Source organism: Primulina tabacum, chromosome 9 (assembly GCF_025594145.1).
Source record: "Primulina tabacum isolate GXHZ01 chromosome 9, ASM2559414v2, whole genome shotgun sequence".
Lineage (NCBI taxonomy): Eukaryota > Viridiplantae > Streptophyta > Magnoliopsida > Lamiales > Gesneriaceae > Primulina > Primulina tabacum.
In genome coordinates, this window is record NC_134558.1 from 4,956,463 (window position 1) to 4,970,640 (window position 14,178).

Here is a 14,178-nt window from a genome sequence, read left to right on the forward strand (position 1 = left end):
TGGACAATCAGTTGAACTGTTCTTTGATATATCAGTTGAGCTGATTTAGTTTGGGCAATTAGCTGGCACTTTCAGTTCGCATCTGTTAGCTTCAGTGTTGGCTCTTTAACTGATCAGTTCTAAATCGGATCAGTTCCAGCTTCCTGCACACTTAGGTAAATCATTAGAAACAAAATAACAAATTTTGTTATCATCAAAATCAAGATTGCGAACATGAAATGTTCCAACAACATCTCCCTTTTTGATGAACACAAAACTTGAACAATTAAAGCGATTAAAAAAATATATTTAAATTTTAAAATTTAACTGATTCTCCCCCTTTGGGAGAATAAAAAATATTTAAAAATGATTAAAAAGTATCAGTTCGAGGGATAAGAAAGCTCCCCCTCAATAACTGAATTTAAGAATGGGTTAAAAAAAGTTTAAAACATTTTTCAGTTCGAGGGAAATAAAGCTCCCCCTCACTAACTGAATTGAAAACTCCTTTTTAAAAATAATTATCTATGCCAAAATTTAGAAGCTTTAGTCATTTAAGTAGTTTAGACAAGATATATGGATATATCAGTTCAATCATCTAGAAACATAATTGGATAATCATGATGTTTTTTTAATCAAATAGATCTCTATTTTATTAAACATTTAAGTACACCATCAGTTATAAGGGAAAATTACTACTACAGTAGCATATTTTAAACAACATCAAATATCAATCAGTTTATATATGACAGAACTGAATATACCAACAATTGGTTGTCTTGAACTCTTGACGTGCTGCAACGATCTTGAGTCTTCTTGCCGGACAAATAGCTCGCTGCCTTGGACATGATCTCTGTGTTGCCAAACTGGTCGGGCTGATTCAAACTGGACTCAGCTGATGTTGAACCGCATTGATCATCTACTTGATCTGATATAGCAGTTAAGCGGTGACATACTGCTGATGATTAAGCTCAACTTTAATAATCCAACATCTCAAGATAGTTGGGCTTCGTCTGTTGATCAGCTTCAACTGGAAGGTCGGCAGCTGAAACCTTGTCTTCCGATCAGTTTTGCTGAATAGCCAACATGTAGGACTCATACCCTGCAGGTTGATTAAAGCCCCAAAGCTCGGAGTCGAGCTAAGTGGCCACAATGTTAATTGCATAACCAATCTTCTCAACTCTTAGCAATGAACCTTAGATAAATATTTTCAAATAGTTTTTAAAATAATATAAAGTACTTTTAAATAAATTTTAAAATTATTTTAAAGTAATATAATTTTAGTCAGTTTTCAAATGCCCTTCTTAGAACAGTTAGCTCTGATACCAATTGAAGGACCGTGTGCTGGGCACCTTGAGGTGCTTCAAACACAATATTCTCCAAGAACTGCAATAGCTCGTATTCTAAGAATGTTTACGCCGATGAATTAAATAGAGTTTGATATTAAATCAAGCGGAAAACACTCAAAATAATCCTTCGTTAAGAAACATTAATATATTTTATATCATGTGTAACTGAATAACTTAAAATAAAGGGAATCAGTTGTGACATATATCAGTTTAGTTATGGTGAAAACTGAACTGACAGTTGCTCTAACTGATCAAATCATTTTGAAAATAGTAGTTAAACAATTAAATACCCAAGATATTTTTATGGATGTTCGAAGAATTAAAATGCTCCTATGTCACATCTTCAACCACCTAAGGTAGGATCAACTCGAAGACTTATCTCTATACAATTGATTTGTACAAACTCACTCAACTTAGGACTTACCCAACTGCCTAACTGAACTCCTAGACTAGACTGAAGACATCACCTTCCAGCCAACACTTGTTTAACGTCTGTGTGTCAAAGACTACATACACAACTTTATTGTCTTTGTGCAAGACTATATTTGAGTGGTGGTGTGTGTATGTGTGAGAACTGATCTCTGAAAACTACCCAAAAGGGTTTTAACATACTGAGAGAAATATGCTTCTAAAGCTAAGTTTATAACACGTTGAAGTGTTCCCTCTGGGCTGATTGTTTTTTGTAAGCTGATATGCAATATAAGTGGCCTCTCTGTTTTTCCACACAATTATTCTTGTATTGGTCTTCACTGATCTTCTATAAATAGGCGGGAAACTGATCATACAGTGAGACTCAATAATTGTATCCGTTGCAGCTTGAATGCGTTCCTTGAGATTTGTGTCTCGACTTTTCCGACATCTATGCTGGAACATTTTTTCTTTAAGCTTTGCTGTAACGTCCATTATTGTACTTTGATAGTACAGTTGCTTTTGTACCTTTGTGCACACCTGTATTCCATTGAATAAACTTGCTGAGATCTGCAACTGATTGAATCCTAACTGATACACCTAACTGGTCATCAAAACTGATATTCAGTTGGGCTGGTGAAATCAGTTGACTCGTCAGTTGAACTGATTTCACTCTTTTAGTTGAACTGGTCAGCTGGGCTCTTCATCAGTTTGAGCACTTCATCAGCTGGCCAGGCTTTTGAAGATCTTCTGCTGAACTGCCTATCAGTTGGACAATCAGTTGAACTGTTCTTTGATATATCAGTTGTGCTGATTTAGTTTGGACAATCAGCTGACACTTTCAGTTCGCATCTGTTAGCTTTAGTTTTGGCTCGTTTAAATGATCAGTTTGAATCCTGATCAGTTCCAGCTTCCTGCACACTAAGATGAAGTATTAGAAACAAAATAACAAGTTTTGTTATCATCAAAATCATATTTTGTGAGTTTTTCTCTAAAATATAAATTATCAAATCAAACTTATCAAAGTTTAAGATTTGTAGTGTTTGTCGATTTTTTTTCACTCGGATTATCAAAAACGAGTTCTTTGAAGATTCGCTTGAGATCGATTGTTATCTTCGTTAATATATGTTGCTAAGTTATTCATAATTTAGAGGTGAATATTACACAATTACTTGTTTCAAAAAAAATCGGGACAACATAACATTTTTTTTGTTTCATCGAATCGAGTGCGTGACTCGTTTTCGAGTCTGTTTGCTTTTCGTGGTCGAAAAATCGTATAATTTGGTATCAGATCTTTTGGTTCACTTTGATTCAAGTAAGTTAATCATTTTTATTATCAGATCTGTATTTATCCTTCGTTTGTTATCAGATCTATTTTATCTTATTGTTTTTCGCCTTTCGTGAATCTTGCGATTCTCGAAATTTCTAAGTCGTTACTATTTTTTCGAGTTTGCACAACTATCCTGTGCAATCCAAAAAAAAAAAATTTACAAAAATTTTGAAAATATGCCATAAATTGGTTTTGCTATTTTGTTCTATTCTCTTGTGGGAGCAATATCCAAGTGTCTCTCACAATAAAAAAAATTTGTGTTATTATTTATCATTGAATCTTGTTCTTATCTTTACTGTGAGTCATATTCAAGTGACTCTCACAATCAGAGAATAAAAAATTTCAAATTTATTGTTTTACGCAGTATGTTAGTCAATTTGCAAGGATCGTGAAGTTTGAACTTGTGAGTTTGATGCACACAAGCTACAAAGCCTGAAACTGTACCCTATGAGAGAACTCTAAAAAATCGAGTGAAATACTTTGTGGTAAGCTTTTTTTTTGGAGTGACGTGCGAGATATTTGTAGTGAGGACAAAAAAATGGGAGAGAGTCGAGTGAATTTTCGTTGGAGTGATTAGTGAGAATTTGCTGGTATGATGTCTACCAATCGCCAATTTCAAACATTGTTAGGAGGGTTGGATAGAATATGGGAGAAGGAGTTTAAGCGCACTATGAATTCTTAGTGATGCCATTTGGACTAACGAATGCTCCAGCGATTTTTATGGACCAAATTAATCGAGTATTTCAGCCCTACCTAGATCAGTTCGTCATAGTATTTATTAATGACATTCTTATATACTCGAAGAGCCATGAGGAGCACAGTCAACATTTGGGTACAGTTTTGCAAGTCTTGCAGAGTCGCAAATTGTTTGCAAAATTCAGTAAGTATGAATTCTGGTTGGAGAAAGTAGCATTTTTGGGACATATTATATCTAGCATTGGCATTAAGGTTGATCCAGCTAAAGTGGCCGCAGTAAGAGAATTGGTTGAGCCAAAGAACGCGTATGAGATCCGTAGTTTCCTAGGCTTTTCAGGCTAGTACAAGAAATTTATTCAGGGGTTTTCCTTGGTTGCAGTGTCACTCACTTCATTGACTAAGAAGAATGCTAAATTTGTATGGAGTGAAGAGTGTCAGAAGAGTTTCAATACTTTGAAGCAAGCTCCTATCACAGCGTCAGTTTTGGCCATGCCATCAGGGCAAGGTAATTTTGTGTTATACACCGACACTTCTAAGCTTGGTTTAGGCGCAGTATTGATGCAGCATGGTTAGGTTATAGCTTATGCCTCTAGACAGTTGAAAGTGCATGAGAAGAACTGCCCGACTCATGATCTCGAGTTAGCTGTCGTTGTCTTTGCGTTGAAGATATGGAGACATTATTTGTATGGCGAGAAATGCCAAATATTCACTGATCATAAGAGTCTCAAGTACTTCTTCACGCAGAAAGAATTGAACATGAGACAAAGACGGTGGTTGGAGTTAGTAAAAGACTGCGATTGTGAAATTAAGCTAATGTTGTGTCAGATGCTTTGAGCATGAAGGTAGCATTTGTAGCACACCTGTCAGCACAGAGATCTATTCAGTTAGAGATTCAGAGGTCTGGCATTGAGGTTTACCCTAGGGCAGAGCTCCTAAGTTGTCTAATTTGACAGTCTGGTCTTCTTTGCTAGACCGAATCCGTAGAGGTCAGCTTTCAGATGAACAGTTGCAAAAATGGAGACTGAAGGATGAAGCCAAGGGCAGTGTACTCTACGCAGTGTCCGATGATATTGTGAGGTACAGAGGAAGAATGTGGGTGCCTAGTGTTGATTCGATCAGAGATGATATTTTGACAGAGGCACATACATTTCCGTATTCTATCCATACAGGGGGTACCAAGATGTACAAGGACCTAAAGATGATGTATTGGTTGCCAGGGATGAAGCGAGATATTCGATGCTTAGTATCTGAATGCCTTACTTGTCAGCAAGTGAAAGGAGAGTATCAGAGGCCAGCAAGGATGCTTAAGCCGCTCCCTATTTCCGAGTGAAAGTGGGAGAATATCACCATGGATTTTGTTGTTGGATTTCCAAGGTCAGTGAGGGGATCTAATACTATTTGGGTTGTAGTTGATCGACTTACTAAATCGGCACATTTCTTACTGGTGAAGACGACTTTCTCCATGACGCAGTATGCAGAGCTCTATATTCGGGAGATAGTCAGATTGCATGAGATTCCAGTTTCTATTGTGTCTGATAGGGACCCGAGATTCACATCCTCCTTCTGAAAGAGCTTACTTGCAGCTATGGGGACGAAGTTGCTATTCAGTACGACATTTCACCCTTAGACAGATGGCCAGTTTGAGCGAGTGATTCAGTTATTGGAAGATTTGTTGCGAGCACGTGTGATCGATTTCTATGGAAATTGGGAATCGAAACTACCCCTAGTGGAATTTTCCTACAACAACAGTTTTCAATCAATACACGTAAACTCATGTATTTATTAAATTGTTAAATTACTTATTTAATTTTAAAATCTTTTTAACGATGCATGATTTATGATTTACATTATTTTAAATTATTACATGTTTATTCGATGCACGTTGAAGCGTTTTCTTGAGTTTTATATTTCAGGAGAATATTCAGTGCAGGATCGGGAAAAGAGATCGGTGAATATTTAGGCGATTTATGAAAATGCGGTATTTTATTTCAAGTCAAGGAGATTGATATTTTAAATAATTTATGAAATTTTAAGCATTTTAAGCCTAATTTAATTTATTAGGTGATTTTAAGATTTTAAGCTTTTCAAAAATACTAATTTGAATTTGGGAATTTTAATCTTGAAAGTTTGGTACTTAATTATTTTATTGAATCTTTGATTGGGATTAAATAATTAGATTAGCATTATTTTATCACTAATTATTTAACTAAACATTTATAGTCTCTAATTAACCCAAAATTATCTCCCTAATTAATACACACACACCCCTACACGTTTCTACACTCACACACACACTTGCGTTCTCTTTTTTGAAAAGAACTAGGGTTCTTAATATTTAGCAGCAGCCACCCGTTACCCTGGCAAATTTCGGGAGTTTCATGCCCCCTTTTCGAGCAAGAATCATGTAGCAAGCGTTCCTCGGTCATCTCCCATAATCCACAGCGTCGGTATTCGTTATCTTCGAGCGTTTAGACACAAAGGCATGTATATTCTTTCATTTTTCGCATCGATCCTGTCATAGTAAATATTTTGATATATATTGTGTGTAAAAATCTGTTTATGTTATGCAAAATTTGAGCAAAAATGTTTGAAACGATTTTTAGATCTCAAAAACTGAATCTGCTGTCATTTCGAATCCTGTGAATTTCCGGTCGATTTTCTGGAAAAAACTTTCAACATATAAATGTAGTACTTTTTGATATCTTCGATTTGACAGTAAATTCGTAATTTTCAGACAAGAAACGAGTGAGTTATAATCATTTCGTGTGACTGCTCGAACTGTGTAAAAATGTGTTTTTTTGAGGATTTTCGAACCCAACCAAGTGGGCGGCGCCCGAGCGATAAGGTAAGATTTTACCGCCCGAGTGCCAAGCTTTCTACCAAACCAAAAAAAAAATTAAATTTTTGTCTTGGACAGACATGCATAATGTATTAGTATGTTCGACGTGCAAAGAAAATGTTTTATGTTTTTGAGGTATGCGAATTTTCTTGTGACCAATTATGAACGAGTTTGGAAGCCGAAGAACGTGTCCGGAGACCTCTCCACCTCGGTAAAGCATGATCGGGTTATGATCAAGATTGAAAAGCGGTAAAGCATGAACAGGGACCAATCCACCTGGTAAAGCATGACCGGGGATCTTATGTATGTGGCAGTGGATATCCTTGCCAGCCCAGTACTGTGGTTTAGTCTGATGAAACGCAATATGTATGAGTCACTTGCTTGGAAATATATTTCTACGCAAAATGATGGTGATTATGTATGTTTAAGTATGTACGATACAATCACGTTTATGAAAATGTCTATGAATTGATGGCAAGTCTATGTTTATGTAAGTATGTTCAAAGTTTAAATATGTATGTTCTACTTTAAAACGCATGTGGCTTTATTATGTACTACTTGCTATTTTCAGTTTATATATGTTGAGTCTTTAGACTCATTAGACTTTATCGATATAGGTGAGGACGAGTTTGAGGAGAAGAGAGGCGGAGACCAGTGAGATGACTCGGACTGGGCGGAGGACTAACCCGATGACCTTTTAAGTTGTAAGGATTTTTATGCATGTTGAACTCATTTACTCTGATTTTAATTAATTACTTTATGTTGTTTTAAACAAGCACTTGTTGCAAGTTCGTTTGCATTCTAAATATTTGATCAAGCATTTTATTTATATTTCATTTTTTAGAGTTTATTTCTTATTTAAGAAAAAAAATTTATTTTCCCAAAAATTTAAGCATTTTAAAGTAAGGTATGTTACAGAATCGACTAAGAACGAATTTCGAATATAGAATATTTATAAATGAGTTTCAAGATCGAATTACGATTCACGATTCATTTGTATTAAAGCATAATCAAGGACTTTATCTGTTAATTGCATGGGTATATAGATAAAGTAAAATGAAACTATAAAAAGTTAAATTATATTAAAATAAATATTGTTTATTACAGCTAAGTCAATAAATTCTATAACCAACCGTTTGGCTTGCATGACATCTACTCTGAAAATCTACACTAACCGAACCTGACAATCCTCGTTCCAGAGGGATATCACATGGTCCTGATCCTGCCTTCCTCGTGAAATGGAGAGGTAACATTATGACTGCGCTTCTCCTCTAAAAATTTCAATATATATAAAAAAAATTATATCAGAAAGCCATCCTGGAAATTTTAAAAATATAGTCGTCTGGGATGCAGCAGATTGACCCTATGATCATCACACCACTATTTAGCTAACAAACTCCGACTTAATGTGTCGGACCTAACCTAACTGATACCACTGGTTCTAAAACAATGCTCAAACACGAATGGTAGGAAGCAACTAAACTTCATGGCAATCGTCGCCCGAAAATTTGTTTGCTTTTCGAGGATTTGTACAACACTAATGGATTTGGGCTTCTTATCTAGACAGATAGTACTAACCCGATCGCTTGGAAGTTGGAACAAGCATGAATATGGACAGACATTCTAGTTACTAAATATCCTGATACATTCTCTTCTGAATCACAGAAGGTTACATATCCCGTTCCATCATTCAAAGCATATAAAAAAATATGAAGAGAGTCTATTTGTTTATGTTTCATCTCATTCCTTGGATTATAATCACCCAATATCTTGCTAGTTGATCCCAGAATCAAAGCAAATTTCCTCTTCTGAGGAAGATAATTCATCAACCACCGCATTTGCGGAAAAAAAGGAGATCCAAGCTTCATAACCAGCTGAAGACCTATCAGCTGCCTAGCTAAAGTAGATCATGGCCATATATATCCACCGCATGCATGTGTCAGAAAAAACTTCTTTGAATAAAAAAGGAACATAAATTACTGTAAGAATTCGACTAATTCTTGGCTTCTTTCTCCAATGTAATGTATCTAATCCAATTACATAAAAACATGAACTTCCTCAGGACTTGACAAAATTTAACCCCAGCCGTCGTCAAAGAAAACAAGAATCTATTATTACAACAAATAACGCCGGCTCCAATCAATGTAGAAAAGCATAAACAGCAGTTGAAATGTAAACCATGAGAGCACAGGTCACCAGAACAATTAAAGCCGTAACAGCTTGAACCGTAGACTTGCTCCCACAGGACAGCATTCCCAATCGTATCTCAATCACATTAACCATGGACAGCATCAAAAACAAGCACCCCATTACTGAACCAATGGCGGAAGCCAACATTCCAAATCTCAGGACCTTCAAATTGATATGGGCTCTGAACACTTCATCAACGTCTTTACTGTTCAGTAGATTGATCGCCAGCTTCAGGCCCTGTGCCACCAGAGAAGAGAAGAGAAAGAAGCTGAAGGAGACAACCTCGAAAACAAGGAGTTTCTTGACTACTTCAAGACCGGCGTCGCAGGCAGATGGGTTTTCAAGGCTGTGCTGCCCTGGAGTAGTCAGGGAAAGGCCCACAAAGATCGCGACGGTGAAGAGAGAGTTAACATTAACAAGTCCGTCGAGAGCAGTGACATGGATGCTGGTGGTGGTGACGCCTGCTCCGGAGGCGGTTCTTCTGTCAGATCCGCCATACCTGATTAAAGAAAAAATATCAACATTTCAGAGTCTTGATTAATTACGTGCATATGCATTTTACATCGCGTAATTGAGTAAAAGGGTTTTTACTCCGGCATGATTGAATTATGTTGGAGAAAAATTCGAGTCCGAAGATTGAAACGGTGTCCAATAATTCAACAAATGCGAGGAAAATATTGGATTGGGGCACTTGCCAGTCGATTCTTGAGGTTTAGTAGCTTGGAAGAATGATTCACAAAGTAGGAGCTAAAGCAGAAAAAAAAAGGAAAAAAAAAAAAGTAGGAGGTAAAGCGAAGGAGAAGCGAGAACGCTTTCCCTTTGGTACTTGTACGGATTCTAATGGTCATGTAACTTTTTTAATTTTATTTTCTCCATTTGAAATTTTGAGTGTGTAAAAATATGTGTAATCAACCTTGTTCGTCACGTTCTTGGAAGGATAATATTTGAACGGTTAGATCTCGGTTTTTTTTGTGTCCAAATGCAGCGAAAGTTTTAAAATTTTATTTTATTTTGACATTCAAAATATATTTGTTTTGGGCATTCGTATGGTTTATTTAATCATTCATAGAGAGTTTAGTAATTTTATATCTTTAATGTAATATTTACACGGCTCCAACTATTCCGGGGTTAGCGGAAATAGCTTTTGATGAATTCCCTACGAACGTTTTTCAGAAACTCTCTTCTTCAATCATTCTATCAAGTCCACGACCAGAAGATTTGTTCCAATTCTAATTTACACTAGAAAAATTAGAAGAGGTTTTTATGTTGAGATCGAAAATTCGAGAGGCGGCTCAATCTCTTTATGCAAAGAAGGTGGCCGAATTTTTTGTGCTTCTTGGAGATGGTATTTTCGAGAATTTTCAAGGAAGGAGGCTAGGGTTATGGCTTGCACACTTCTATTTATAATTAAGTCATGACCTTATATTTATAATTAATATTAATGGGTTTGATCAATTAATTAGGCTAGTCCAACTAGTTTAATTAATTAATCAAAGTCCATTAAGAACTTTAATTATTTAGTATGTTGGACTTGTATTTTTACAAGCCCATTAAAAATATTTTCCACTATATTTAATTTAATATTTAATAAACTCAACTTTTGAGCTTAATAAATTAAATTCATTATAAATTCAACTCTTTGAATTTATCACCTCCAAAATTTAATATTTAATAAACTCAACTTTTGAGTTTAATAAATTAAATTCTCAAATTTTATAAATTCAACTCCTTGAATTTATTCTCCCAAAATTTAATTATCATAAATTCAACTCCTTGAATTTACTATATCATAATATAAATTCAACTTCTTGAATTTATTCTCTCAACGGGAACAAATGATCTAGTGCTTGTGTGACCCTCAATGGTTCAGGGATACAACTAGCTGTGGGTTCACAACTCCTTGTGATTCAGGACATAATCCTTTATTCGGGCTTACCCTAATTTACCTCATTTTATGTATCAACAATTGATCAAGAGAATGTCAGAAATCATATTTCTAATTAAACCCATCGAACCGTGGTAAGAGCGTCTAGTAGCATCGCCCCATGATTCCCTAGGTATCACTGATAGTGCCTGCAAGAACCAGTCGATTATTATTAGCGTACAGTACGGTCCCTTCATCTCATATATCCTGATCGAATCTGCAATCATTGGTTCATCGAGGGTTGCATAATAATTCCCAGCAATTTTCGTATGTTTTCTTCAAAGATTTTAGCGTCACGTTCGTCCCGGATCAATCCTCACGCCATCTCCGCTTCGGTATCATCGTTTCGGTATTTCAAATCATCTAAAAGGAACGTATATTCTGTTATTGCTGCATCAATCTCGTCATATTATGCGTTGTGTTGTTATTTATGCGTAAAAATACATGTGTGATGCGTAGAAGTTTGAACAATTGTGTTTAGATCACTTTTGAAACCATTTTTAGATCTAAAATTTCGTTTTTACTGTCCTTTTTAAATACTTTGATTTTTCGGTCGCGATTCTGAGAAAACTTTCAACACAAAAATTGTAGAACTTTTCGATACCTTCAATTTGACAGTAAATTCGAATTATTTGGATAAAAATTGAGTGAGTTATGTTCGTGATACTGCTCAAACTGAGTTTTTCAGAAAATTATGTATTGATGCATTCTTGAAATTTTAGTGTTGCAGGCTTCGTTGGGAATCGACGGGTGATCGTTGCTGCGTATAGGTATGTTTAGTGTGATGTTGGGTTGGTATTTGGTATGCCGATGAGTGTCGATAGGCACTTGAACTCGTTAGGAGTCGTAGGAAACAATTTGGTGTCAAATTCCATGTTTTGAGTTCTATTGTGTCGTAGGGCGGATATCGTTGCTTTGGGGTGTTCGTACGAGGTTGGTTCAATGTTAGGGTATACTAGGATGGGTCTCGGGGTGTCGGTTCACGGTCCGTACAATCGAGTCTAGAATGATAAGTATCGCGTGTAATGAAATTTCGTGAGTTTGTATTTTCCGTAGGTACACGGACCCCCTCACGCACCAGGGCACGGGGTCCGCGTCTTTGTTTCCTTCGTGGTGCCAAATTCCAGAGACTAGACGGACCCGTAGACGGACCCTAGCACGGGGTCCGTGTCCTCACTTCTTTTCGGTGTCATTTTACCGAGCCTAGATGGACCCTTAGACGGACCCTGACACGGGGTCCGTGCCCTTCCTTTTCTTCGAGTATACAGACACAGTATCTAAACGGACCCGGACCCAGAGGGGTGCACGGGGTCCGTGTACTCCAGTCCTTTGGGAATTTCCTTAGGGGTCAGTTTGGATATCAGATTATGGTTTAGTGCAATGTTTAACAAAGTCGAGTCACGGGAATTTAGAACGTCCTAAGGATAAGATTGAGCTTGAACGTAAGTACGAATACCTACGTCTAAGTTATGCAAGTTAAGTTTTTAAATTCAGGTTAGTATGTGCAGCAACGGCCCCAAACGAAATCCAACGAATCCCTCAATGCCAAGTAAGTATGTTGACGTGCAAGAAAATATTTTCAAGTTTTTAAAGTATGCTAAATGTCTTGTGACCAATGTATGTATGGGGTTGGAAAGCGTTAAATCATGAATGGGGACCAACCCACCCCGTTAAAGTATGAACGGGTTTAGATCAGGATTGGAAATCATTAAAGCATGAACGGGGACCAATCCACCCGTTAAAGCATGAACGGGGATCTCATGTATGTGGCAGTGGATTCGTCTCTGTCAGCCTAGTACTGTGGTTTAGTCTGATCAGGCGATTATGTTATGGGTCACTTGCTTTGAAACATGCCTCTACGCAAAATAATGAAGTTCATGTATGTGCAAGTATGCAAGCATGTTTATGAAAGTTTTCACGTTATGGCACGTCTAAGTTATGTACGTATGTTCATGTTTAGTGTGAGTTCAAGTTTTAAGTTTGTACGTTCTATTTTAAAGTTGCATGTGGTTTTATTACGTATTATTCGTTACTCCCAGTTTATACGTGTTGAGTCTTTAGACTCACTAGACTTGATCGATGCAGGTGAGGATGTTTATGAGGAGGTTGGAGGTGGGGACCAAGGAGCAGGCTTGGACTGAGCGGGAGGCTAAACCCGAGGACCGTCATGTTTTAAGTTTTATGAAAACATTCAATACTTTTGTCAGACTTTAAATTTCAAATCTTTTGTTGCAACAACTTGTGAGACGTACAGTTTTATCTCTTCTATTGAATTTTGAATATTCACGTTTCAATTAAGAAAATTTTAAATTTTTCCGCAAATTTTGAATAGTAAAAGTACGGTACGTTACAATTACAATTCATTAATTCTTTCAAATTAAGGTAATTTCGAAATAATATGCATTTGGGATAAAAAATTTATGATTATTAAATGATAATTTAATGTTCATTGGAAAACTTTATTACAGTGATAACTTTTAACACTCAACCAATTTTATTTTTAGAAAAATTTAATAAAATAATTAAATATTGCATTTCTTTTTTAGTAAGTAATTTAGGCAAGAAATTACTTAAAATAACAAAATGTATTTTTGAATGATTTACCTCATGAGTGATCCTGAACATTGCAATCATTTGTATTTTAAATTTATTTATACAGTTCTTAATTAAATTGATTGATATAATCAATGCAAAAATTTTAATATAGTTTACGTTTTCAATAGAGTTTAGTTTCAATTTGAGTAAAAATTAAAAAATATATATAATACATAAATTATATTTGAATTAATATAAAAATTAATTAAATTCAAAATTGAATTAAATGAATTGATATAATCAATGCAAACAATAATTGAAGTGATCATTTATTGCAGTATACATATGTTATTATTCATGATATATATTTCTTTTTTTTAGAAATGATATTTTGACGAGAAATTATTATTTTTGCAAAAACTCTGATTATATATATATAGACACATATATATAGATGAGTGATGCTGAACATTGCAATCATTTGTATTTAAAATTTATTTATACATTTTGTAATAAAAATTAAATATATCATAGTAAAACAAATCATATAACAAATTAAATTGATTGATATAATCAATGCAAAATTTTTAATGTAGTTTATATTTTCCATAGAGTTTAGTTTCAATTTGAATAAAAAATAATAAAAGACATATAATACATAAATTATATTCGAATTAATATAAAAATGAATTAAATTCAAATTTGAACTAAATGAATTGATATAATCAATGCAAAAATTTTAATGTAGTTTATATTTTCCATAGAGTTTAGTTTCAATTTGAATAAAAGATAATAAAAGACATATGATACATAAATTATATTCGAATTAATATAAAAATGAATTAAATTCAAATTTAAACTAAATGAATTGATATAATAAATGCAAACAATGAATGAAATTAATATTTATTGCAGTACGTATATTACAATA

At 35.1% G+C, this 14,178-nt stretch overlaps 1 protein-coding gene across 1 annotated transcript; it reads right to left on the reverse strand.

The window, feature by feature from the left end:
- Positions 1-8,689: 8,689 nt before the first annotated feature.
- LOC142556438 (uncharacterized) lies at positions 8,690-9,555 on the reverse strand. The gene is made up of 2 exons (XM_075667898.1): positions 9,380-9,555; positions 8,690-9,287 (listed from the first exon to the last, which is right to left on the reverse strand). The coding sequence occupies exons 1-2, from the start codon at positions 9,385-9,387 to the stop codon at positions 8,738-8,740; spliced, it is 558 nt and encodes a 185-aa protein (XP_075524013.1). The 5' UTR covers positions 9,388-9,555; the 3' UTR covers positions 8,690-8,737.
- Between the last annotated feature and the right edge of the window lie 4,623 nt (positions 9,556-14,178).